At 47.4% G+C, this 26417-nt stretch overlaps 2 protein-coding genes across 6 annotated transcripts; one reads left to right on the forward strand and one right to left on the reverse strand.

The window, feature by feature from the left end:
• Nucleotides 1-46: 46 nt before the first annotated feature.
• On the reverse strand, nt 47-15781 carry VIPAS39 (VPS33B interacting protein, apical-basolateral polarity regulator, spe-39 homolog). 5 transcript variants are annotated; one of them, XM_065838617.2, is made up of 20 exons: nt 15660-15781; nt 15461-15553; nt 14891-14993; nt 13442-13585; nt 12286-12324; nt 11876-11940; nt 7466-7522; nt 6487-6579; nt 5791-5824; nt 5269-5371; nt 5153-5180; nt 4895-4968; nt 4274-4349; nt 3849-3983; nt 3252-3293; nt 2761-2850; nt 2281-2367; nt 1655-1744; nt 1235-1339; nt 47-962 (listed from the first exon to the last, which is right to left on the reverse strand). In XM_065838617.2, the coding sequence occupies exons 2-20, from the start codon at nt 15551-15553 to the stop codon at nt 942-944; spliced, it is 1479 nt and encodes a 492-aa protein (XP_065694689.1). In that variant the 5' UTR covers nt 15660-15781; the 3' UTR covers nt 47-941. The 5 variants fall into 5 exon arrangements, with proteins under 5 accessions (XP_065694689.1, XP_065694688.1, XP_071665579.1 ...); XM_065838616.2 differs by having other exon boundaries at nt 15461-15576; nt 15660-15706; XM_071809478.1 differs by lacking the exon at nt 6487-6579.
• A 271-nt stretch (nt 15782-16052) lies between these two features.
• Nucleotides 16053-22703, forward strand: AHSA1 (activator of HSP90 ATPase activity 1). The gene is made up of 9 exons (XM_065838620.2): nt 16053-16250; nt 16621-16811; nt 16994-17076; nt 17727-17844; nt 19714-19802; nt 20175-20309; nt 21146-21247; nt 21798-21849; nt 22290-22703. The coding sequence occupies exons 1-9, from the start codon at nt 16171-16173 to the stop codon at nt 22460-22462; spliced, it is 1023 nt and encodes a 340-aa protein (XP_065694692.1). The 5' UTR covers nt 16053-16170; the 3' UTR covers nt 22463-22703.
• The last annotated feature ends 3714 nt before the right edge of the window (nt 22704-26417 follow it).

Consider the following 26417-nt stretch of genomic DNA (forward strand, 5'->3'; position numbering starts at 1 on the left):
CAAAGTGACAAAGTGCTCAGTGAGGGAAGGAAATAAACAGCCCAAGGAGAAAGAGACGGCTTTATTTAAGGAATTGAAGTGAGGTCTGGAAAGATGAAGCCAGCAGTTGCTTGAGGACTTGTGTTTCTGAGGAAGTGCAATTCAATCCTTCCTGGCATAACACTCTCAAGACAAAATTGCTGCTGGGGCCAGCAGGTTTGTTCCAACTGAGAAGGGTCCCTCCTTGCTCTCCACCCAACCCAGCAGGGCTCTGACCAGCTCCACACTGGGTGCCTGTTCTTCCCTCATAAATGGATCTTCCCAGAGCTGCAGAGTGCCCGCACAAGGATACTGGCAGAAGCTGCTGTCCTGGCTCTCTGCAGGAGTTCATACACCACCTCTTTTCCCAGGGTGAGCCAGAACATACCAACCAAAAAAAATGAGCTCTGTGGTGCAGCTGGTCCTTTCCCCCAACGCACCCTTTGATACAGGGAGAACACACTCTAGTGGGCTTCCCTCCAGCCGGAGCCTTGACTGGGTGATGCCCAACCCAGCTTGAGTGTTACAGGGACTGGTCAGCACTGTCTGGTGGGGAGACCCATGAGCGTGATGGACCTGTTCCTCTCATGAGAATAGGCCCAGGCACCACCCAGGGCAAATGTAACCTTCTTGTGCCCAGCAATGTCCCTCCGTAAACAAAAGTGATGCCTGGCTCAAAGCCAAGTCAAAGGAAACTAGATTCCAAAAGAATCAACCCTAGTGGATCAGTACCATGGCTACATTGGAGCAGCTGCTTTCAAGCAGCCTGAATACCGCTGTCCCACAAGCCACGGGCACTCACTGTCACTGGTGAACATTGATCATGCAATGAGTAGTAAGTTGCTCTGCCGGCACTGGACTGGGTTTTGCAGTTTCCTCTTTCACTGGCAAGGCAAAGGCCAAGCAGGCTGCTTCCCAGGTGCTCAGTTCTTCCATCGGATTTGCTAAAAGAGAGAACGAGACATGGCTAGCGTCAGTGCTGAACACAGATTCCTCAGGGGCCAAGTTAATGACTCCCAATCCCTGAGAAGGACAACTATGTCCAGAGGTGCTACTTCCATCAGTTTCACCCTTCATTCCTACACTGAATGCAACCCCAAACATAAGAATAGCTTCCCATCAGGGATAAAAAGCATGTAGGACAGCCATGCCCTTACACCTGATATATGGCCATTTCTGATGAGAGTCTCTGGAAGAAAAAGTAGGCGTTTCTTACCATGTTGTTGAGAATGCTGTTTATCTTCTCTTCATCTGCAGAGCCTCGCTCTACCTTGCATTTATACGCTGTCAGCTGGATGCGATCCTTCAGATCCCTATACGTCTAGATAAACAGCAAAACCAGTACCCAGCTGAGTGAAGAGGACACTTCCATAGTCAGATGGTGCCCTGTAGATGAGCAGGGTAACTCTTCAATTGCCCCTCAAGTTCCCACCACAACACAATTCCGCAGCACAAATGGTAGAAGCCACTCTCCTGGCTCACTTGCTTCCACTGGGAACTGTATCACTGCTCCCAGGCCACAGCAGTAAACAAACTGCACAGACACATGACAATAGCGGCACATGGCAGAGCAGGAAAGACAGGGAGAAAAAGCAGGCTCTTGTTCCATGTCTTCACACATGCAGCAGGGACCTACCTCAATGACAACATCATGGCACTTGTATTTGGTGGCGAGGTTCAACCGTGTCTCCACATCCTCCACCAGGCGCACATACTCCTGCAGCACCTGTGAGGGAAGGGAGAGCATCTCAGCTCTGTTCTGCAGGTACATCCTGCCTCGTTACATCACCCCAGTCACAAAGCCTTTCAAGATAGCTGGTTGCACAGACTTGACCCCTTCCTTCCCACTGCAATAAGTAATGAGGACAAGACAGCTCAGGACCCCAGAGGCAGTAAAATTTTGTTCACAAAGCTCAGAATCATAGGCTACCTCATTCCTATAGATCGGGTTAGCCATTGCCAGCCAGATTAAGCATAAGAACAGCTAATGTAGCAAGAAAAGGTGGCAATGCACTGCGGGGAGAAAGCTGCCACACTGCTCTAGGTTTGCTGTCCCCTCTTGCAGTCAGACCCAGGACTCAGCCCTCACTACCACCCACCCATCCTGCAAATGCACAGGTCACTCAGCTGAGGGCTGTGCCCTCCAGCAGCTTGACAAGCCGTTCTCCCACTCCCAGCTAGGAAGCAGCTCCCTTGGGGAATCATTCACACCTCAAATCCCAAAAAAGAGCAGGGGGACATAAGCAGCAATTCCTTGCACACCTGCACAGGAGCACTGTTCCTCTGCAAGATCTCCACCACCCGATGGAAGCCAATAGGTGCCTTCTTCTTGGTGTAGCCCAGCCAGTTCTGAAATGAGAGCCAAACCCTACGTTAATCCTAAAGGGCAATCCCTCCATCCACAAGAAAATGTTTTCCCTTGGTGCTGGCAAGGTACATCACCAGCCACCACATGCACCACTGGCAGAGCCTTTCAGGCAGTGGCTGGGCATAGGTTGGCAGCAAACCCTTTGGTGACAAAGCACGAGGGCAGCCCCCTTCTCTGACCTTGCTGCTGCAGCCAAGCCAGGCCCAGCAGAGGACTTAGGCAGGAAGAGGAACATACCACAACACCCTGCAGCAGAGGTGCTGGGCCCTGCTGAAATAAAACAAGTCTGTCTGGTAACTCCAGAACAAGCCAGCTATCAGTAGTAGATATCAGAACTTGGAACTGAGTCCCCAGCAAGACGTTCCACAGCTCACCTTGGTGGTGAAGAGGGCATCCACATCGTCCCAGGCTCGCAGCTTGGCACGGGCAGCCAGGGCAGTCAGCACATACTGCTTATCAGGAATCTGCAAGGCAGAAAGCTGCAGTCAGAGCACTAGCACAGCTCAGAAGGCCTGGGTGGGTTGGACAGGAATGGCATCTGCCCCCAGCCCCGTCAGGACCCACACCAACAGCCAGGTAAGGAGGTGAGGTGCTGCCTGAGGCCAGGGCCAGCACTGTAGAGAGCAGGAAGCAGAGATTTCCAAGTGCTGCTGCAGCCAGGGTACACTCAGTGAAAGCCTCCACATGGCTCCCCACTTGCCTTTCTAAGCCTCTAGAACGGCCCTGCTCAAGGAGAATGCCATGCCCCCCTCCATATCTCAGTGCTGAGCCCCTCAAACTCCTCCTGCCCAGCCCCCTCACTAAATACAATTTGTCTGCCTGCATTTTCAGCTAGTGCTGCCACAACAGCAGGAGATTCACGTACCTTAAATGTTTTCTTCAGGTTAGCCGGGCTGCTGAATGTTCCCTACAGAGAGCAGACAAGTCAGTGTAAACTCAGCAAGGAAGGCCACGGGAGAGGTTCAGACACCTGTTGTAAGGCATTTGTCTCACACAGGGTAGAATCTCTCTAAGTTTCTACTGTTTTTTGCTCATGTCAGTGCCACAAGAGGAAATGGCTGGCAGAAGAAAGCAACTATCCCACGCCATTAGCTCTCCAGTTTGGTTTCCCCTATATCTGTACCTAGTGCACCACCAGCACTTCCAAGACCTGTATCACATACTGTTGGCCTCATGGGAATAAGGGCCAATTCTGACTCCTTGGATCCAGAAGTCAAAGACAGCTGTTTCTAGGAGGCAGGTCCCTGACAGGCTGTCCCAGGTTGAATGTCCCATCTTAGAGCATAAAACTCCAAACTGGTCCCAGATGGACAAGGGGAACTGGGTTCCTCCAGATCTGTCAGCAGGATGCAATGTGACCTCCATCCCCTTCTTTCCTTAACGTGTCCCAGTTTAAACACCCCACATATTGAGGGCTACACAGATGGGATGTAACCCTTCTCTTCTCCCACATCATCCTCACCTCAGCCTCTGTGTAGTGGTAGAAACAGGAATAGAAGAGGGTGGTCACTAGTGGCATGTTGAGAATTGAAGCTTTGCGAGGATATTTCTGAAATATCTCTGACTGCCCAGCTGCCTCCAAGCGCCGATCATTGGCCTGTGGAAACAGGAAGACAGAAAGGCTGAACATGAGCCAGGGCAACTGCCCAACCCAGCTGCGGGGTAAAGACCTGGGGAGAGTGTTGTGATAGCAAGGCTCACACACAGCTTCAACATGCCATGAAGTCTTAGGTCTGGTATTTCACATGTGTCTGGCACAGCAGCTTAGTTAGCAGTTAAACTACAGTAGCCAGGGTAGGCTGGTTAGATCCAAAGTTGTATAAATTAGGGACAGAGATCTCACAGCTAGTCCCAGTCACCTCCTGACCAGCAAGGAAGATTTCATACCTCAATGATGATCTGTCGCTCCAACAGGGTATAATGGTCTTGGATGTGGGAGGTATCCTCAGCTGAAAATGGCAGCCTAGCCAGACACAGAGGAAGGAGACACTGTCAGCAGCTCTTAACACAGTACACTTAAAAGGCTGCTCTTCTCTACCAAACATGCTCCCCACAGGCAGAGATGTAGAGAACACTTCCCATTCTCCTCAGCCTGAGTGGCTCCTGCCTCATTGCCCTCTCAAACTGGCTCTCTTCTAGACAGGCTCCAGAGAAGGAAAAATTATGTGGCATCTCTCACAGAACAAACTAAAGCTGGTGCTACCAATTTCTTTAAGTGTTTAGGTACCCAAGCTTTCACCCTTCACAACCTGAAGGGTCAATGATCAGAAGGTCTCTGAAGCAACTTTGTCTCCAAGTAAGCATCAAAAGCTGCTGGACTAGTGATCACTACAAATTCTTCCTCTTCGGTCTACATTGTGTCCACAACACCCCACTCCCACTGAGGCAAAACCAACATCAGCTCTCAAAATACATAAGCTGTGGCACTGGGACAGAGATCTGATTTTCTTCACTACCACCTTCTGTGAAGCATCCACATCCCTCCCACCCTCTTGCATTTTTTCTTACCCAATGCAGCCTTTCAGAAATTCTCTCCTTTTTTCTACATCCTGGATGTTCAAATGCTCTCGGTACTGGGACAGCTGGAGGGAGGGGAAAAGAAGCACAATCTGTTCCCACAGATTTGGGAGACACAGTACTCCAGAGGGCAAAATGGGGATGCAAACCTCTTGCCTGACTATGAGACACCCTGCAGCCAGCCTCCCCCTACCCACTGTACTCCCTCTTCACTGAGGAAAGGGAGCTTCTGCTCCTGGGAATACTCACAGCAACTTCCTCAGTCCGGTCTAGGAACCTGCAAAAGGGAACGAGCAAGCATTTACTTGGAGGCAGGTTCCTATAAGTGTGCTTAGCCCCACCACAAAGCTGGGCAAGAGCCTCACCTCAGCAGATCTAGAAGCATCTTCTGCTCACCCGACTCTTTGAGGAAATGGATCAGATGACACAAGGCCACCTGCCGCACCTCCAGCTCCCGAAACAAAATCTCTGCAGGAAAAGAGATACATACAGGTGGGTAAAGTAAGTTAGCAGTACCAAGCTAGAGTGGGCTAAACATGGTGTATGGAGTTGCAAGCCATTGGCAGGATTCAACCACCTTATCCCGTCTCAAAGGACAGTCTTAGAGGAAAGAGCTCAGAATAAGAGCCCATTCACTAGGCTGCCACCTGAATTCACAGCAGTGTGCTACCCCTATAGATTCATTTTCGTTCACCCCATCACTACCACTGCTTAAAGCTCCTCTCTGGGGCCTTTACAGGCATCACCATTTCCCCTCCCATGTTACACTTGCTCAGTAAAGCAGCAATACCCCAGATGTTCTCTTTGTGACTTGCACCCAGTGAAAGAACTATCCCCTCTGCCCTTACCTGACACACTATAGAAACCCTGGCCCCAGTCACACTTACCCCTCCTTAGTGTCCGTTTCAGGAATATCAGGACCTGTGAGCACAGAGAGACAGTTCTGAGCTGACCAGACCAGCCTTCACCAGAATGAAGACAGACAGCAAACTGGTCAAGGCCTGTGGAAGCTTTTGCAAAGGGCCTCTGAAGACACAGCTCTGAACTGAATTCTGCTACCCACTGGACATGGGACAAGCAGTAAGCCAGGGACACAGCTGCCTGGATGCCTGCCTAAGCTCCTGCTCTGGAGCTTAGAAAAGTGAGACCAAGATTTACAAAGAAAATCCTTTCCGTGAGAGATCCAAGGGCATAAAGGACGTGGATGAGGGAAGCTCTGAGGGTCCCATTTGATGCCTGATGCTTTAGAAGCCAAATAAACTGAAGAGGTCTCTCAAATCTTTTGTGCTGCAATGAACAGATTAACTTCAGCCTTCAAGAAGTTGCTGCAAAGGTCTATAAGGCTGAAGGATCAGGTTCCTTGTTATTAACCTGGCATGAATTCTGTGAAGCATCAGAAAGCCAGCAAGAATATGGAACTTCTCAGTCTTAAGCTTTAACACTTTTCAGTAACTTCTTGATTTTAAGGAAAGAATAACACCCCATCTTGCAAAATCAGGTGGCCAACTGACTGCATTCACACAAGCTCCCTCTGTGGTGTCACCATGGAAGTCCTAGCCCTATATTGCCCCAGCAGGACTCACAGCTGTAATGACATTCCCATCATTCCCTGCCACAGCTTCATCCAAGAGCACCAGCTTGTCTTGCAGGGAGCGAAACCTCTCTAGAGAGCAGACCTGGAGATAGAGGAGGTATAAGTAGGTGTAGGGCATATCAGAAGTACTACCTATCATTCCCCCATAAGCCACTCCGCAACACGAGTAACTGCTCTCCCAACTAGCAGAGAACTTCTCATTTAGCTGAAACCATGTGCTCCATGATCCCAGCAAATCTGCCCACAGGAGCTGCCAAGTTAGCACTCATGAGTGTCCAGGCTAGAACAGCAGACATTGCACATTCAGCACCAACACCCTTATAACAAGGCAAAACTTCCTCACAGGCCACAAACCACCAGCCTTGAGAATAGGAAGGAGCTTTGTAGGGCCCTTTCCACAGAAGTTGTAAGACTCTTTCTCCTTTCTTCTTACTCTATAACTGTGGCCTCTCTCAGCCTTTAGTTCACCTCAGCCTTTGAGGAGACACATGCAGCATGAAACCACAAGCTCCCTGTGTGCTCACTGCAAATGGATGCAGCTGAGACTAAGAATCCAGCTCCAGTGTAACCAAGGTTGCTTCTTCCTCTCTTCATTTGCCACCAACTAAGAAAGGAAGTAAAGCCCCACACCCCCAGATTTTTTCCGTAAACCGAGCCCAAGGGAGCAGAAAGGGTAGAGAGGGACACAGTGGTACAGATACCTCCTTGTCAGAGTCTAGCTGAGGGGATGACTCAGGTAAAAAAATGCTACAAAACCGTGAAGGTCTCCTGTTACTCCTGAGCTGGTGTGATCCCAGCACTCTGCCACCTGGCAAGGCAGCAGACAGGCAAAGCACCCTCCCCACTACATGCTGCAGACAGCACAGATCCCCTCCCTGCTCCCAGAACAGCCAGGAGTACTGGCAAGTGTGCAGCAACTTAGGACCACCCACCCTCCATCTCTTGCAAGCAGGTGGGAAAGTCCTTACCTTGCCCCTTTGCATCCGCCTGACTGTATCTCTGGGGCTCCAGTCACGGCTGTAATCCTGCCACAGGAAAAATAAAGAGCTCTCGAGCTGCAAGAGACTGCATCACGCCAGCAATTCCTAAGCTGCTTTCTACTTGTACTGGATCAGATTGATGGCCCACATGTGGCTTCTCAGACTTACCATTCAGCTGCTACAAGAGGTTGTTAGTAGGATGTGTCCCTACAGTGTTCACGTGCAGATGCTGGGCCCTCAGACCCTGCATGATGGTGGGGACAGAAGCTGGAGGCTTAGATGTTAATGCAGTCTTTCTATTGCCTCAGTAAGGTCCCTCGTCATACCCTTTATAAGTGTACTTCAACAGATTGTCCTCCTTGCAAATTGTGCTGTTTTGACTGCAAATGAGTTAATTTTCTTCATGCAGTTAGAAACCTTTCTTTTTCATAGCTAGCACGGTCATTATTTGGACTTAGTTCAAGAACAAGAGATAAAAGCCTGAAAAAGAGTTAATGTTTTTTAATTGCTCTGGTCTGAGAGCCAAGGGCATTCTAAGCCCTTTGCCCACGGGTGTGAGGCATCAAGGAAGGAGGGCATGGATGGGGCAGAGCTTGACTGACATCCAGACTGATCAATAAGAGTATTCCATCCCATTAGTGTCATGCTTCATATTTAAGGAAACTTGGGATCTTCTGATCTCTCTCTCATGTTCTCTTTTCTTTGCTCTCTTTATTGGAGCCAGAACAGTTTGAGGGACTTCTCTTTGGGACTTTCTTTAGTTTGGCCTTTCACCATCCTCCCATTTGCAGAGGCCTCTGGGCCCTTCTGGCTTTTCACTCTATTCTCTCTCTGGGATCGGCTGTTGGCACCAGGTGCTGCTTCCTGGGACTGGCTGCTCAGTGTGGATGGAGTTCATGACAAATTGCATCGAGTATCTTTTATATTCTATTCTATTTCTATTATATATACACATATTTACTAGTAGTGTATTAGTATTTTTTCTTATTGAACTGTGTTTATCTCAGTCTAAGTTTCTCCCCTTTTGATTCTCTCCCCTGTTTGGGGGGTGGAGAGGAGGGTGAGTGAGCAGCTATCATGGTTATATTGCCAGCTCAGGTTAAACCACGACACAAATTGAAGCTCCGATGTTGCTTTCACAAGGACAAACAGAATACATGCAAAACTGAGAAACCCAAAACTGAGGGAGGAGTCAATTTCTAGTTACAATTTGGACAGACTTCTGCTGGTGAGCCTTCCACAGCAGTGTGGAAACCACAGGGACAACAGCCTCATGCAAGTGCCTGGAGAGTTGCACAGGACTAGTACAATGTGACAAGAGCACTGAACCCTGTAGCTAGACCATCTGAAGTAATATGCTACCACTGCTGCAACAACCAGAGTTCTTTCCCTGCAGACACCACATTCTGGAAGCATTGGATAAGATGTGGTGGTGGCCTGAACCACTCCTGAACTCAGACTCCAAGAAGGCATCTGAGTCTTTGTGAGGCACTCAAGCCAGTGCCTGTAATTCAGTCTTCTGCCTCAAAAGAGCCAGAAAAAGTGAGTAACCAGAACAAGCTGTGAGGTTATTGAATTTTAAATTCATTGAAAGCTTACTGAAAGCCCAAGTCTCAGTAAAAAAAGGGCTGACCCAGTCCTACTAGGGGACAACTGTACATAAGTCTCTCAAGTCAATGTCTAGCTGAGTGTCAAATGTCCTGAGCACCAGGGTTCTCTGCAGCACCTCTGGCCAGAGGTAGCTCCTCAGCCTGTCACTGTCAGAGGTGCCACTAACTATCCCTTCATTGTTCCACCCCACTTAACAATACTCCTACCTGTTCTTAAAGGACTGTACCACCCTTCTCCTTCCTGCTCCCCCGCCCCTGCAGGCACAACACAACAGGGCACGCTTATTTCTCCTGCTGTACTTTCAGGAAGTGCTGCCTGTTAGGTTAGGTGACTAATGGCTAATCAACATAAACTCGACAACCTGGTGAGGATCAGATGGCCAAGGACAGGTGGAGAAAACTCAGTAACCTAATCAGTGCAATCTGAGCACACTGACTTGGCCACTCAGTGTCACCATCAAATGAGACAGATTAGGTCATTATCTGTTGTGTAAAACCCTCCAAGATGAGTAAACAAAAAAAAACTTTCTCCAAACACCATGCAACCCTACAGAGGTACAGGACTTAGTATGAGACGCAGGGGAAAGATGTCCTAAGAGGATTTTGTAAGTGTGTGAGGTTTGTTAGAGAAGTTTATGGGAAAGACAAAAAGCAGGGAATGGTGCGGAGTCCAGTTGGAGGCCAGTATCTAGTGGAGTGCCTCAGGGGTCAGTACTGGGGCCAATATTATTCAATATATTCATTAATGATTTAGACGAGGGAATTGAGTGTACCATCAGCAAGTTTGCTGATGACACTAAGCTGGGAGGAGTGGCTGACACGCCAGAAGGCTGTGCTGCCATCCAGCGGGACCTGGACAGGCTGGAGAGTTGGGCGGGGGATAACCTGATGGAATTTAACAAGGGAAAGTGTAGAGTCCTGCATCTGGGCAGGAACAATCCCAAGTTCCAGTATAGGTTGGGGAATGACCTATTAGAGAGCAGTGTAGGGGAAAGGGACCTGGGGGTCCTGGTGGACAACAGGATGACCATGAGCCAGCACTGTGCCCTTGTGGCCAGGAAGGCCAATGGCATCCTTGGGTGTATTACAAGGCGGGTGGACAGTAGATCGAGAGAGAGGTCCTCCTTCCCCTCTACTCCGCCCTGGTGAGACCCCATCTGGAATATTGTGTCCAGTTCTGGGCCCCTCAGTTCAAGAAGGACAGGGAACTGCTGGAGAGGGTCCAGCGTAGGGCAACAAAGATGATTAAGGGAGTGGAGCATCTCCCTTATGAAGAAAGGCTGAGGGAGGTGGGGCTCTTTAGTTTGGAGAAGAGGAGACTGAGGGGTGACCTTATTAATGTTTATAAATATATAAAGGGTGAGTGCCACGAGGATGGAGTCAGGCTCTTCTCAGTGGCAAACAACGATAGGACAAGGGGCAATGGGATCAAGCTGGAACACAAGAGGTTCCACTTAAATTTGAGAAAGAACTTCTTCTCAGTGAGGGTAACAGAGCACTGGAACAGGCTACCCAGGGAGGTTGTGGAGTCTCCTTCCCTGGAGACATTCAAAGCCCACCTGGACACATTCCTGTGCGACCTCACCTAGGCGTTCCTGCTCCAGCAGGGGGATTGGACTAGATGATCTTTTGAGGTCCCTTCCAATCCCAAACATACTGTGATACTGTGAAAGGGAGGGATCAAAATAAATTGGTCAGGAACAAGCATTGGAAAATAAGAGGGAAAAGGGGCCATAGGGTGCCAGCCAAGTTTAAACAAGCACCTAGTTCCTGTGCCTGTCTGACTAAGCCCTGAAATAGATCACTGCAGTCTTATATTCCCATTAAATTCTATATTTAACCACCTTCTGTGTGGGTGGGCTCTCTATTCCAAGTGTATGTGTTTGTATGAACACTAGTGAACACAAACTCAACCAGCCAGTGAGTGGAATAAACGGCCTGAATACCAGGAACCAGAATGGGAGCATGAAGCCCAGGGGCTCAAGGGTCCAGGTGCCAGCAACTGGAAAAGAAAGGGGTCTGGGATTCAGCTACAAAACAAACTGCTACTGGAGAGACCCATAGAATGTGTGTATGCTCCACTAGTGGAATTCAATCCTGGTCAGACAGAAAGGAGGCTCAGGATCACGCTCAAGTGTTGTTTGCTTACGTGTCTGTTGGTTTCTGTTTGTATCAGGCTGTGTGGGCAGCTGTGTTAGTGCTGTGCATGTCTGTATCTGTTCGGAATATGTGTTCCATCCTGTTACTGGAGGGACAGGGAGACATGGACCACAACCTCAAATCTGTAATAGCGGGAGGAATCCACCAGGTTCCAAAATCCACTATATTCTGCAACACCTAACACTGGCTATCTGCAAGAAGAACATTCCTGCCAACTGGAATTCCACCTCTGTGCAGCTCCCTCTGTGCTGTCCCAGTGACTCATGAACAAGATTTTTAAAAGCCTTTAGATTTAAAAAAAATTAAAAAGCACACGATGCCAATTCATCTGACCCAGCATGAAAGCAGCTTACAGGCAAAGCACTATTCAGAAATCCTTTTAATAAAGACTGCTCAGCCATTCATTAGAAGAAGTAACCAAGACCCCCAGCAAAGGTCCCTAGTTCCAAGCAAAAGCAGAAAACACCTGAATTACTGTGAGGCTGCATTTTGCAGCTCCCCGTCCTATTGCCTGCATTGCCCTCTGCTGTCTGAAATAGCAATTAATCACTTCCCAAGTAACCAACAAATCAGGAACTTCTCCTGGCGGTACTCTGATGTCAGCACTCTACAAAAACAGGCTGCTCACCTTGTACTCAGCTTTCGGTCTGCGCAGCTCTGGGGCGTAATTTTTGACTCCTGTGTCAGAGAGGGCTGAAAGTGAAAGGCAAAGCTGAGTAGCACATCAAAATCCTGATTCACATCCACTTCCAAAAACACCCTTTTCTTGGTTTTTGGGGTAGAAGACCCAAACTCAGGCAACAAATGGCAATAAAAAGTTGCTCTAAACCCAACAGTCATCAGTTGTACATAAGCAGATCAGGCCAAGCCATCATGCTAATTTGTTCTTTTCTTTGCTGAATAACTTTCAGACAACCCAGGTTTCAGTTCCCCTTTCTGCCACATAAGGAAGATGACATTTCCCTTTCTTTTTGGAAACGCTTTGGTTTAAGTAAATCTGCATCTCTCCTAAAATTAGGTGGGGATTCAAAAACTTACCATCTGAAAGGGACTGGAAACTTGGAAGTTTGTTTCGTCCTGAAATCAAAACAAACATTAATGAGAGACAGTCTCTTCACCAGCAACATTTCTTGCAGGGGGAACACAAACCTAGATTGCAAGCTAGTACGCTGCAGCTATGCTACTGTGGAATGAGCCACTCTGTATAGCGATTCACACTACCCTGGCAGAGCTGGGGCTCGCTTGCAGTCTAAGCCTTTGAAGTTGTCTGTGGCATCACAAACCACATCACGTCCTGGTCCTATCTGCCCTCCTGTTTCTGAGGCCAGGGGAGGTGAGAAAGCCTGAATTCACTCATCTACCTGCAGACCAGAGTCTCAAGCACACAGCACTAGGCCATGGCAACATGGACAGCTTCGTTCACCAGGGCTGCAATTTGGATGTCTTTCGTTATCACTGTGTATCAAAGTTGAGAGTAGAAAAAACACCCGAGAGAGAGAGAGAGACAAATTAAAGCTGGTTAGTTGTCTGGCTGTGAGACAACAGAGCTGAACTCTTACAAGCTGTGTAGGTCTCTCCATGGCCTGCTGTGCTGTTCTCCCTCTAACCAGCTATGCTACCATTGCTGCTGCCATGTGTTTGTTGAACCAACTATAGCATTAACAACTGCCAGCTGAGCTCCAAATAAAGAATAATCAACCTGTCTATTGTACTGAAGATCAAATGAGGGGCACATGTGTCGAGCCAAGACAAGAACAGACTGTTGAAGGTCCTCTGGGTGATCCAAATGTAAATTTTCACTGTTTGGCACCAGCTAGCAAGTGCCACATGGTCTGTGGGTCAAGAACTCCAAATGAGGGGCACATGTGTCGAGCCAGTCCCTTTGTAACCTCTTTTCCACCAAACAGATTGCTGTACAGTGCTGTGCTCTACCTTGCTGTTCTATGGAATCTGGCTTTTAAGACGCCATAATCTCCAAAGTCCCCTCCCGTACCACAAGAGCATGCGATCTTCTGCATGAGACCATCTCCAATTTCTGACCAGTGATACACTCTCACACTAAGCAGAGATCTCAGCTTCCCTGCTTTGCAATCAATACACTTAGGATAAAATGATTTTTGTAAGATAACACAATTGCCTCTTGACACTCTTGTGGGAAAAGCCATTTGTCCATATTGTACGAGATGAACCTTACCTTTGAATAGGCTGCTTAGGGAGTAGGAAGAAACTTGTTTTGGTAAAGCAGCATAAGACGAAGAGCCCTTCTGTAGGCTGGAGTCTCGGCCCTCCAGCGAGCTGTTGCTGCTGGAGGCTGTCTCTTTGATTGACCAGGAGATACCTATGTGCAGACAGAGGCCATTTATAACAGAGAAAGAGAAAACCAGTCTGTAAAGAACGATCGTACGGCACAGCAGGATGTTATCAAGTGTGTCCTGGTCAGTTCTGTACTAGCACATCCCGATACCTTTGACCCTCAGCACTAAGTAGATGCAGCACACAGGATCCCAATCTTGTGTAATACTGCTTGTTAAACAGTTGTGCATTGTCCTCCAGAAATGGTTGATTTCAGCAGTATTGTACAGCTGTTTATGGCTTATATTAAAAAAAAGCACAGATTAACAAACATTTACATGTTGTTGCATGTGGTAAAGCATTATCCTTGCTCTAAAGGTACAGAGCAAGACAGAGAACCCCTGGCTTACCTCAAATTACAGAAGCATTAAGAGCGTAACTACCTGAACACTGGAACACTAAGATAGTTTTCCTCCCCATGCACACAAAACAGCTATCAATGTGCATGTGTTGCTGGCAACGATGCATATGTCTCCCTCCTGCTTATTCCAGACACAGCTTTCTCTTCTTTTCAAGCAGCTGCACAACATGCACATTTTAGGACAGGGTGATAGAGCGAAAAAGCTGACAGGTAGAGACCTTGGATGAGAAAAGAAACAGCCTGAACCAGAAGGAGAAGCAACAGCACAGGACAAGAAGAACAGACTGTTGAAGGTCCTCTGGGTGATCCAAATGTAAATTTTCACTGTTTGGCACCAGCTAGCAAGTGCCACATGGTCTGTGGGTCAAGAACTCCAAAGTGTGGCAGACAGCATTGTGTCTGGGTCATGAGATCATTCCCATCATCACTAAAACCACATTTGCTTAATGCTTACAATTCCCTTTCAAACTTCAAGCATAAGGGTCAGTCTACAAACACACACAAAACCTCGGAATTCTCTGTGCTGTGTGGAAAAAGCACAGAGAATTTTATGGGGTGCTATTTCAGGCAGCAGTATGACGGAAATGATCATGTAGAATCTTGCAGGCCAGGTGAGTATGAAGAATATCAAGCCATAATCTCCAAAATATCTGCTCTAAGATGGGCTACATATTGGGAAAAACACAATGAACTCCCTCCACTTGTCCGAACACTTTTATGTAATTTGGGCTTCCGCTCACTCTCTTTTCAGTCGATCCACACAGGTAAATCAAGTGGCTCACAATGTGACCTGAGGAGACTAGAATTAGAATAGATATGCAGGATTTGATAGCAAGTAGTACTCCTGATCTCAACTAAAATGACATTATTTAACTGGTAATTTTAAACTCCCTCTGCCTTAAGGATAACTTGCAGTACTTCTGCACTTACTTCCCACAGGTTCTCCGCTCCAGCTGACTCTCTCAAGGTCATCATCATCATCATCATCGACGATATCCCGAAGGCTATTCACTGCCCGTTTGGATTCCTTTAGCTATGACAAAATGTAAGAGCTTGCATAAAAAACAGCCCTGTTGCAGAGTGTGTTTTGTTTCCTATTACTCTTGAACGATCTCCCTCAGAACTCTGAGCACAGCTTCTTCAGCTTGCACCGCATCTTCTGGAGAAGATATTTTGTGCCTGTGGGTGTCCCTCCTCACCATTGGGGATGCAAAGGCCACTGACACCTACATAGACACTGCCAGCTCAACGAGTAGGAGATGCAGATTGGTGCACAGGCGGGGCAACACGGTCCTAACGGGACACCGGAATGGGTGCTGCGGGGGGGCGAGCCGGGAGCCCCCGGTGGCCTCCACACAGGAAGGAGGGAGCGCCCACCCCTCCCTCGGAGCGCGGAGGAAGCGCGGGGCCAAGGCCTGGGCTCAGACGGCCGTGCGGGGCCCTGCCCGGGGGAGTCAGGCCGGGCTGCGGTGCCCCTGCAGACTCGGGACCGGACCCTACCTGCGAGAGCTCGTCATCCTCGTCGTCGAAGGTGAAGGCCCGGAACTTGGAGCTGTGCCAGTACTCCTCCTCGTCCGCCCGCGCCCTGCTCATCTGCAACGGCACCGCGCGGCTGCCTGAGGGCAGTGGCTGTCTGCGTGGAATCACCACCCGCGTCCCGGCTCCCGGTCCCGCCCCGCCGCCCCCCAGCCCCGCTCACCTCCCCGCGCCTCCTCTCCCGCGCCAGGCGCCGCCACGGGCCAGGCACGGAGGGGCGGGACAGGGCGGCTGCCGCAGGGCACGCTGGGACACGTAGTCCCCCCCGCCGCGGCCCGGCCCGGCGTTTTCCCGCTCACGCACTACGAGTACCGGCGTGCCCTGCGCGCCGCGCCGCCACCGCGGCCGGACTACAAGTCCCAGGGGTCCGCGCCGGGCGCTGCGGTGTCTGGTGTTGAGCTGTCAGCAGTTGGGTTTGGGGGGGCTGCGAGGGGTGGCGTGGCTGGCTCCAGGAGCTGTCGGCCGGTGGGGACAGAGGGGGAGCCCGTGGGCCGAGGCGGCGCGGCGGAACCAAGAAGCGAGGCGGAGCGGGGAAAGGAAGGAAGGAAGGAAGGAAGGAAGGAAGGGCGCCGGAAGGGACCGTGCCGGTGGCGGAAGCCGGGAGGTGGCGCGGCGGCCGGCGGTTCTAGCAGTTTCCACGGGCGGTCGGTGCGGAGGAGGCGGCGGCGGTCTCGATGGCCAAGTGGGGCGAGGGAGACCCGCGCTGGATCGTCGAGCAGCGGGCGGACGCCACCAACGTCAACAACTGGCACTGGTGAGCGGGGCGGCCCGGCCGGCCGGCGCTGAGACCCGCCCGGGCCGCCCTGCGGGAGACCCCAAGCGCAGGGAGGCTCCGGGGCCGGTGTCCCGGGGAAGGGTTCTCCCTTGCCCCCTTCCCTACGTGCGTGTTGGTGTTGAGGTGGCGGTGTCTGGGCTGATGCCTCGCGAAGGCCTCATCTCCGTGTGCGTGGGGGGTGCCCGAGCTGGGGTCTTGGGGGCGCCCGGGAGCGCCTGGGGGTGCCTGGTCCGGGCCGTGTGTGTGTGTGGTGGAGCGGGGCAGGCAGGGAGGCACTGGGGGGAGCTCGGGGAGTCCTACCGTGTGCTGGCAGTGCTCCAGTTTCTCACTGAGCCCGGTTTTCTCACAGGACGGAGCGAGATGCCTCCAACTGGTCCACAGAGAGGCTGAAAACTCTGCTTCTGCCTGTCAGAGTGGAGGGCGAGGAGGGGGCTTGTGAGGTGACAGAAGTGAGCAAACTGGATGGAGAGGCCTCCATTAACAACCGCAAAGGGAAGCTTATCTTTTTCTATGAGTGGGCTATCAAACTGGCATGGACTGGTGAGTGATGTTCTCCCCTCCTGTTTCAAGGCCAGACTCAAGTATAATACTCAACATAAGGATACTTAACTGATTTAGGAACTAATAATAAAGGGAATGTCGTATTGTGATACAACACAAGTTTTTTTTTACAGCAACCAGAGTAAGAAATGTTGATCTGAACAACATAATTTTAATTGCAGGCACCTCAAAGACAGGAGTGAAATACAAAGGTTATGTGGAGATTCCTAATCTCTCAGATGAAAATGACGTTGATGAAGTTGAGGTAAGCACAGCTAAAGGTTAATACTACTGGTTGTGTGGCTGTTTTAACAGGAATCCTCACAGCATTAGTTTGTCCTTCAATGTTTCCTTTTTTAGAACATTTGCTTTAACTTTTTTAGTGTTAAAGACTGTTTAAATTAATAGAATCACAGAATGGTTTGGGTTGGATGGAACCTTATCATCTAGTTCCAACATCTCTGCTATGGGCAGAGTCACCTTCCACTAGACCAGGTTGCTCAAAGCCCCATCCAGCCTGGCATTGAGCACTTCCAGGGATGGGGCATCCACAGCTTCTCTGGGCAACCTGTTCCAGTGTCTCACCACTCTCACAGTAACTTATATCTAATCTAAATCTGCTCTCTTTCAGTTTAAAACTGTTAACCCTCATCCTGTCATTACAGTCCCTGGTAAAGAGTCCCTCCACATCATGTTGTACCTTTATCAAATTTATTCATGTCTTCTAGATAGCAGATGAAGCTGTTTGGGTTCATACATATGTTACTATAGACTGAGAGATTAAGTGAAAGATCAATCAACTGCACTGCTGCTTGTGAAAGAGTTTATCCGAAGCCTAACTGTGATCTTGAATTGAGTACTAAAAGGACCGTGCAAATATGGCTTTGTTAATCAGCACTTGTCCTTCTTGTTTAGATCCATGTCAGCCTTGCTAAAGATGAGCCTGACACTAACTTGAAGACCCTGATGAAGCAAGAGGGTGCAAAAAAAATTAGAGATGCAATGAAAACTTACATCAGCACTCTCAAAACAGGTATGTAACTGAAAGGGAGATATGTTATGGGAATCCATGTGGGCTAATGCTAAAGAAGACATGGGGATAACGAGAGAGTGAATATTGCTTCTTCACTCCATCTCAACAGGAAGGTATAAAAGCAACAGCAGTAACTTTTCTGTTTCTTTTGAAATAGTTAGCATTTGGCAAGAAGCACTTCTGTCTCTAGACACTGTAGAACAACCTAGAAATATTGGTGTTGGTGATAACCCTATAATAAACAGCATTTCTGGATTTATGTCTTAAAACTGAGAATGTCTGTCACATGCTGAAGCTTAGCTGTAGAGAAAGTAAAGCCTGTAAAATGTGCTTGATACGCCAGTGACACAGAGCATCAGTCACTGCATGTTGCACAATCTGGCCTTTAGTTTGCTTACTCCCCTGGAAGGTGATACCTTTGTTCTAGTTTGTTGTTTTTTCTCCTTTGCCACACTAATGAAAGTCTCTAGTGTTATTTGAATTTGAGAATAATTTGCAACTGTAACTGCTCAGCAGGTTTTGTTGGTGCCATTGAATGAGCTATCTCAGCATCTGGATTAAAAGTATTTTTTTAGAAGATAAATCTGATTCCAGCAGTTGGAGTTACGTCAGTGTGCTTTGGTGGAGTTTAGCTTTGCTCTCTAATACAGTCTGGGAATGCAACAGTTGCTTTTTTTTTTTTTTAATCCATTTATCTATATTATGTAACACATGCTAGATACTCAACTTCTGCGTTTTTGTATAAACCACCACTGACTGCTGTTTTTCCAGGGTCAAATTTCTGTACCTATGTTTTTTTCCAGGTCTTTTAGTGTTCCAGGTGGGAGATGCAGTCACCCAGTGTATGATGAGAATATTATTTGGGAAGAACTGTATGCTCTGTGGGCTGCAATAGATAAGAATAGGTGGGAACTAAGTATTGCAGGGTACAAGAACATACACATATAATAAAATTCTTCTATGTAATGGAATTTTGCCAGTTCGAACAAATAAAGAGGAAGGAGAAACAACAAACTGTTTTATAATTGCTAAACGCAGAAGTGATAGAGCTGGAGAAGAAACAAAATGCTGAAAGAGGGTGAAGCTTCTGGTGGAATTAAAGTGGTAGAACTGCTGCACAGGGCACTGGTGAGATCTCCCCTGTGTTTCTGTGTGTAGGCCTGGCATCTCATGTAAAAAAAAAAAAAATTAATGAAAGATGGAATTAGAAGTAACTTTATTCTGTAGTACGATATGAGAAATGGAGAACCAGTTGGAGAAGAAATGGAAGCACTTGGTTTAGTTTGTCTGAAAGTATTTGAGATGTGATTGCTGTTTATATTAGAGCAAGGGCATCAAACTCATTTTCACCTGGAGCCACATCAGCCTCATGGTTGCCTTCAAAAGGCCAAATGTAATTTTAGGACTGTATAAATGTAGGACTAGTTACATTTATACAGTCCTAGGATTACATTTGGCCCTTTGAAGGCAACCGCAAGGCTGATGTGACCCCAGGTGAAAATGAGTTTGACATCCCTGTATTGGAGAGTGAGAGAGGAAAAAAAGCTATGTAAGTGTAAGGCTAACATTCATATGAGAGCAACACGTGGAAGATAGTGATTGATATGTCTGGGCTAGGAAGAGGAGGTAAAGTCCTGTTAGTGGAGGCAGTTTCTGATCTGGCCTTTGGTGGAGAGTAGAGAGGGCAAGAAGAACTCATTTCTTGTAAAAAGAGGTCTGTTTACTTTTTTAAAAAACTTTCAGGTTACAGGTTCTAGCAAGAGCCGGGGAGAAACGAGAAAGCACTTTTTGACTGTGTATTTCAAAGAACAGTTAAAAAGTTTTACTTGGTCTTCAATTAGTTTCATGGACACATTCCTGTCTTTCTAGAATTCACCCAGGGCATGATTTTGCCCACAGTGAATGGTGAACATATGGACACAACACCTCCAGTGGCTCCTAAAGCAGAAGACCGCAAGGTAAATAAAACTGTGCAAACATGCTTTTGGATCTGTGAAGACAGGTACACAGTATTAGATTCTGGGGCTTACAAAAACAACATATGCTGTTTATAGGAGAGAAATATATATAATACATATATATGTATTATAGGAGTTATACATATATTCAGGGTTTGGCAATCTGTGGTGTAGGCCTGACTGGTTTTGCTTTGCAGCACATGATATTTCTTAATGCAAGCAGAGCAATCTACTTCTTACACTCAAATATGGTTGTACCTAATTATGTTTTTACCAAAGGCCTTTGTTTCTTTCTCTTGCATACATGAACCACTTGTTGAATTTTTTGTGAAGAAAGTGTGTGTGTGGTTTTTTTGCTTGTTGTTTTGCTAGACGGCCACTGGCAGCAGTCCTGCCACATCGCAGTCTAAATCCATAGGAGTCAAGATCCCTACATGCAAGATCAGTTTGAAGGACACCTTTTTAACATCTCCCGAAGAGCTCTACAGGGTGTTTGTTACTCAGGAGGTAATGCGAGGCTTGTTCTGAGAATTGTTCTTTGCACATAAGAGGTTGTTCCTTGGAAGCTTTTCAAGGCATTCTGTAGGATACTCACAATCCACAAGAGTGGAACAAGAAAGCTGGTCTGCAGAACAGTTGCTTAAAGCTCATGTGCGCATCTTTTCACGCAGCTGACAAGAGGGGATTAATGCCAGCCAGAAGCCAGTTGCAGAGTGCTGTCAGCACCTCTCTGTAGGTGTATCACTTACTGCATGTGGTCAGATCTCTTGGGATTTACAGCTGTGTGCTTTTTGGTTTTGTTTTTTCCTTTTAAGGTTAGGTGGTATCAAAACGTACTTTGGGAATAGCTTTCACTCTCCTGCACACTATTACATAGTTTAAGGAGAGCAACATAATATTATTGTTTAGCATGGTCTTAGTCTTTTGTTCCTCTTTTTTTTTTTTGTTTGTGTTTTTTTTGTTTGGTTGGGGTTTTTTTTGTTTGTTTTTTTTGTTTGTTTGGTTTTTGTTTGTTTTTTTTTCAAAAGGGGCAAAAAATGTGACCTTTTCTAGGAACTAGGTTTCATTAAGGAATCAACAGAGTAAATCAAAGTGTGGCTTACAGAACACTGCACAGAATGTGAAAGTGAGGGGTTCTTTTCCCTTGGCAGGCAGAATGCTGCTGTAATGGCTATGACCTTGCTTTTCTGGCCAGGGCAGCGGTTTTGTCTTTTCTTGAAGACCTTACACTACTCACTTACCTCCTAATACAGAACTTATGTAGCTGAGTGGGAGGCATTAGGCAACAAGCTTGCAAGCATATGATGTCAGGTAATACAGGTTTCCTCCTGAATTTTTTTCAGATGGTCCAAGCTTTCACCCACGCACAAGCCACCATGGAAGCTGATAAAGGAGGCAAGTTCCAGTTGCTGGATGGCAGTGTCACAGGAGAGTTTGTTGACCTAGTAAGTACTGACAAGTGCTGGTGTGTCTTGCTCAAGGGCAGCCTTTTTATTTTTGAGGTATCAATTCTGTAACAATGCTTAATTTAGCTAATTATGGAGTTCTGTCTGGTGCCCAATAGTTATCTGTAATTGTTGTGGCTATCGAAGCATTCCTTATGGTATGGAGTAATGTATGGGATTTCAGTCTGGGGAGAAAATATGTCTTCCAGTTATGCATCTGCCCTGTCTTTGTGTAGTGTTTGTTTTTTTTTTTTTTTTTTTACTTACTTATTAGGCAGTTGGGGGATGCTGAAGGTAATGACTGGCCTTTTTTAGTCCTCCTGCCACTAAAGTCTTGTGGATAGGGACACTGTCTCAGTGTTTGGGGCTGTATTGTGGCCTGCCTTCCTATAAGAGGAGTGGAAAGAAAAGGAGACAAAATCTCTTTTCCTCTATGTGTGTGTGTTTCTCAAGGCATGTCTAAGGCTTCAGATCAACACAATTCTAGTTGTTTTCTATTAGACTGTGGGATTTGCAAAAAATTGCTACTCAGTCTTTCTCTCTTTTCAAGGTCCCTGAGAAGCAACTTGTTATGAAATGGAGATTTAAATCTTGGCCAGCTGGTAAGTAGTCCAAAAATGGACTGTGGTGTTACAGCCCTTGCCTGTGTTTGAAGGATTCCAGCCCCATTTGCCATGCTGCACTCTGACTCATGACTGGGGAGCACAGAGTGTTGTGGGAACTGCACCAGCCTTATCCCAGCTTCATATCCCACATGATCAGGTCAGAATCATCAGCTACCACTTAGAGCAGCAGCCAGGGATTAGGAATGATGAAGTAGCAATTTGCTCAGCTGTGGCTGCAACTGCTTCAAACCCCACAAAGAGGGAGCCCTCTCCTTGCTCTGTTTGAGGAAGGCTCGCAGCTGTCATAAATAGATCCTCTGGGAAGGATCCCGAGGAGTCTTTTAAGTGGTGCTGTGTGGGAGGAGGAGCAGAATAGCTCTTTGGGGCAGCATATGATATACTGCACACTGTTGACAGATTTGCTTTGGTTCCCCTAGGGCACTTCGCAACAATTACCTTGAACTTCACTGACAAAGGTGGCGAGACAGAGGTGTGCTTGGAAGGCAAGGGCATTCCTGCCAGTGAGGAAGAAAGAACAAAGCAAGGCTGGCAGCGCTACTACTTTGAGGGCATTAAACAGACATTTGGCTATGGTGCCCGCTTGTTTTAATACCAGTTGCTGGGAAGGCTCTGCCTTGAAGACTCTGTCACGTGGACTGATACATTTCTCTCCTGTCCGTTTCTAATCTTGGCCCTGCTGCTGAGTAAAGTTGGATGACAGGTGATGAGGATGGCAATTGAGCAGCACCACTTTCAGTCCCTCACTGCTTTGTGCATGTCTCGTGCTGCAGGGGATTCTCTTACATGTACATACTTCTATTGCTAAATAAACCTAACTTAAAAAAAAAAAAGCTGTGGAACTTGTGTCCTCAGATCGGCTTGAGGTCAAAGGGTTGGTTGATAGGCTTCGGGAGGGATCTGTCTGGAAAAACACTGATCAATGAGGAGTGCTGGTCTCAATGTGACTTACTCCTCACTTCTGGGGGAGTAAAGAGCATGAGCCTGATGCAGTTTTTAGTTAGAGCAGCTGCTCATTTTCTCTGTGCTTTTGATCTGCCGCTAATAAGTGTTTCAAACCCTTCCCATTTCTGAAGAGATCTAAGATCCTGTTCAAGCTATTCCTTTCCTCCCTTGCACATGCCCTTCTTCAACACAATCCTTTCTTACACTAGCCTGCTCTAAAAGAATGCTGATCATTTAGTCACCTGATGTCCAAGGCAGTCAGCAAACCACTGCTAGGGAAACTCCCACCTACAAAACAGTTGTAGCAGGTTCTCTGGAGCCCAGGGTCAGCCACCTCCAAGAGTGTCAGGCCAAAGCAAACTAGTCTCAATGGGGGTGGGATTTATTCCTGTAAACTAAACAAGGTGCAATACTTTTGTCTGACCCCACTTCAGCTGTTGCTTTGACTGGTGACAAAGGGAAAACTACTCATTCTCTCCTGCTAATATGGTTAGGTCCCAGGGTTGTCTTCTAAAGCAGTAAATTTGTTTATAAGATAGGGAGCAAATCTAGTTCTGGTCAGAAGTGTCAATCTGTTTAACCTCATGGGTGACTGAAGAGCTTAGGTTTTTCCCTTTGAGGCATGAGCCTCTCTTGCATAGTTTGTTTTCCGCAGAGCACTACTAGTAAGTAGTGTTATTGGGTGTCAATTAGTGTTTTGGGGATTTATTTTTTTTTTAAATCTGAATGCCACAGTGTAGCCATCCCTTTCAGTAGAAGAGACAGAAAAAATCTTCAGTGCCTGTTTTAAAAACCCCAAATGTAATTGTTTGAGTTGCCTTTTAAACTATGGAGAGCATTTCTAGCCTTTTCCTTTCACTATTCCAAAGTGATTATTCATGGTAAAGTGTGTACAGACATCAAGAGTGCAGTATGAAACCAAGTTCCGTACTGTGTACTTACCCCTGTGCTCATCTGTGACTGGAAAGGAAGCTGTACGAAGAGCGGGCACCTGTAGGTGCTGTAGGGCTTCCATATATCCTGCGAGGCTGTCTTCTTAAAGTACTGTCTGGGTGGGAAAAGGATGGCAGGCATTTTGCCAGGATTCTTATGCACCAATGAACTACAGCCCGCGTTTGGTAGGCTGTGGGAGTGTAACGTGGTGTAAGCACGCCGATGTTATTGTGCAGCGTGCGTGTTTGGTTTTTTGTTTGGGAAATCCTGGACAGAAACCTGGGAAACCTTGAACAACAGGGCTAGTGTGTTCACAGCCAAGGCAAGGGCTTTGGTGAGAGAGGAGCAAAATTATTTGAAAACTGAAAAAATGAGCTCACTCTAAATTACCTTGAGACAAACTCAGCAGCTGGATCATGATGTGCTTCAGCAGCCTGGCCAGCAGTGGGCTGTGCTGCAGCAGCAGCAGCGGTGCTCTCTGCAGCGGGGCTGCGCTGTCTCAGCTGGGCAAGGGCAGCAGAAGGCAACCCTGTTAATCACCTGCTGCTGGAAGGTTAGGAAGTGGGACAGGAAGGCAGCTGATGTGGAATTTTAATTGCCTTCCTTTCATCACAACCAGGGTTTACTTTGGGCATCCTGCTGCTACTCTAATAGGACATGCTTTGGCCTCAGCCAGCAACACGCATTCATGAGGCTCATGGACTCAGGGCTTTGCTCAGAGGCTGTTTGAGCGCTCTTCTTCCTCCAAAACTGACTCTCCTGACTTATGGTGCTGCTGTGCCAGCTGGCTCCCTGCCCCTCTGGCTGGAAATTGCCATCCCCACAGCAGCAGAACAGGCTGTGTAGCGGTGTAGCCATGCCTTGGCTGCCGTTCACAATTGAGTCTATTGGACTAACCTGCCAGAGAAGGAAAGCTTGAGCTAAAAGGGCAGGCTGTGAGCTAGTGCGCAGCCTGGGGCATGGAGCGTGTCAGGATAGTAATGCCTTACACCACTTCAGCCCTTTACTTGGTGGACGTGATCTGAGCCTTAAGTTGCTGCATGCCCTGTGCTGGTCTCTGCGCTATCTCCACCTGCTCATTGTGAAGAGACCCTCTACTTCAGCTACAGCTAACATCTGGTGCAGCTCTACAGATGCTAATGGAAAACCCCGGACCTTTGATTTACTTGGAAGTGTCAGGAGAGCTGGACATGCTTTGCAGTCCTCCAGCTATATAAGGGAGGGAGGGCCATGTAAGATGAGGAAGAAAAATTAGGTCCCGTATACTCCTGCCCAAAGGCTCTCCAAGAATCTGAACTGACACATAATAAGAAGGAAAGTATTGTAAATTAAATAAAACAAAGGTTAAAAAAACCTGCAGAAAACAGACACAGAAGTAAACAGTGAATTTTTCACAGTGATGAGAGGTCAGAGGTGGATGTTAACTGGCTACACACTTCTGACGCACATGGAGATGAGGAAAGAGCAACTATCAAACAACAGAGTATGGGATCCCAGACAAAGGGGTCGCTGAACACATTTAGTGAATTCTGGAATTCCTTGCAGTTGGTGCTATGATACCGCTAAAAATTTACATGGATTCATAACAGGAGTGGAAAAGTTTGTGAAGAATAAACCAACCAAGGGCTATTAAACAGAATGACCATCACATCTGGCTCAAGAAACCTCTTGGCCGCCAGCTGGTGGCAACAAGGGAAGTGCTTCAGGGAAACAGTGACACATACATTGACTGCTGTCAGACTGGATGCTGGCTTAAGTGGACTGGTGTTGTGAGTCACCTGGCCATTTCTCATGTAGTTTGATCATTTATGTATGTGAAACTATGGGAAAATAAGGCCACAAATCAAAGAGACTGAAAGCCCCTCACCTAAGTAACCATTAAAATTGCTTTGAAACATCATCTCAACCCTACTTCAATGATAAAATGGGAAGAACTTCTATAAAATAATTTTTAAAAAAGCTAAAGTAAAAGTAGTTGGATGTTTCCAGCATGACAGGGCCTGATGCAGTTTACCCTAGAAGACTTACATGGGAAAGTGGAGCGATTTTTCAGAATTCAGTGAGGAATAGGGCTGGGGAGAGGGAGAGGGGAAGAGAAAGAGAGGTGAAAGCCAAGGGAATTGTGCAATCTGCTCTAGGTGAACGTGCTTTAGCAGGTGGGTTGGACTGGATGATCTCCAGAGGTTCCTTCCAACCACAACCATTCTGTGATTCTGTGAATTACATCAGCTGGTAACATCAATTAATGAGAAGATACCGAAAAATGCAATCAGTAACCTGTAAATACCCAGCTAATCAGGTAAAAAGTAATGACCAGCACACCTGTATCACTGCTACATCAAGCACAGATATCGAGTCAACCTGATGCCTTTCTTTGGCAATATCTGGGCTTTATCAAGACTTTCGGGAAGGCCTAACAGAGCTGTAATGAATCCAGTGTGTTTCAATATAGAAGATAATATAACTTTAAAGTCCAAAATAATTTACATCACCACGGGTGCTGTAAAACACTTAGAAGACAAGTTTAGGATTGAAAATGATCTTTACCAAGTGTAAAGTGAGTATATTTGACCTCACTGAACTGCAAAGTTTTACACTGAGGCAGAAACCACCAGTAATGTGTACAAGAGGGGAAGCAACAGGCTTGGCAGCACAAATGTGAAGGATGT

This window comes from Patagioenas fasciata, chromosome 5, assembly GCF_037038585.1.
Source record: "Patagioenas fasciata isolate bPatFas1 chromosome 5, bPatFas1.hap1, whole genome shotgun sequence".
In the NCBI taxonomy this organism is placed as follows: Eukaryota; Metazoa; Chordata; class Aves; order Columbiformes; family Columbidae; genus Patagioenas; species Patagioenas fasciata.

What these genes read in the sequence shown, in the direction of transcription:
- VIPAS39 (XM_065838617.2), bottom strand. Translation starts at nt 15,553, where the DNA reads ATGAGCAGGGCGCGGGCGGACGAGGAGGAGTACTGGCACAGCTCCAAG. An exon ending in GACCGAAAGCTGAGTACAAG is followed by an intron (nt 7,523 to 11,875) that starts GTGAGCAGCCTG and finishes TTCCTGTGGCAG; the next exon opens with GATTACAGCCGTGACTGGAG. An exon ending in ACCACTACACAGAGGCTGAG is followed by an intron (nt 3,294 to 3,848) that starts GTGAGGATGATG and finishes TGCTCTCTGTAG; the next exon opens with GGAACATTCAGCAGCCCGGC.
- AHSA1 (XM_065838620.2), top strand. Translation starts at nt 16,171, where the DNA reads ATGGCCAAGTGGGGCGAGGGAGACCCGCGCTGGATCGTCGAGCAGCGG. An exon ending in TATCAAACTGGCATGGACTG is followed by an intron (nt 16,812 to 16,993) that starts GTGAGTGATGTT and finishes TTTTAATTGCAG; the next exon opens with GCACCTCAAAGACAGGAGTG. An exon ending in CATCAGCACTCTCAAAACAG is followed by an intron (nt 17,845 to 19,713) that starts GTATGTAACTGA and finishes CTGTCTTTCTAG; the next exon opens with AATTCACCCAGGGCATGATT.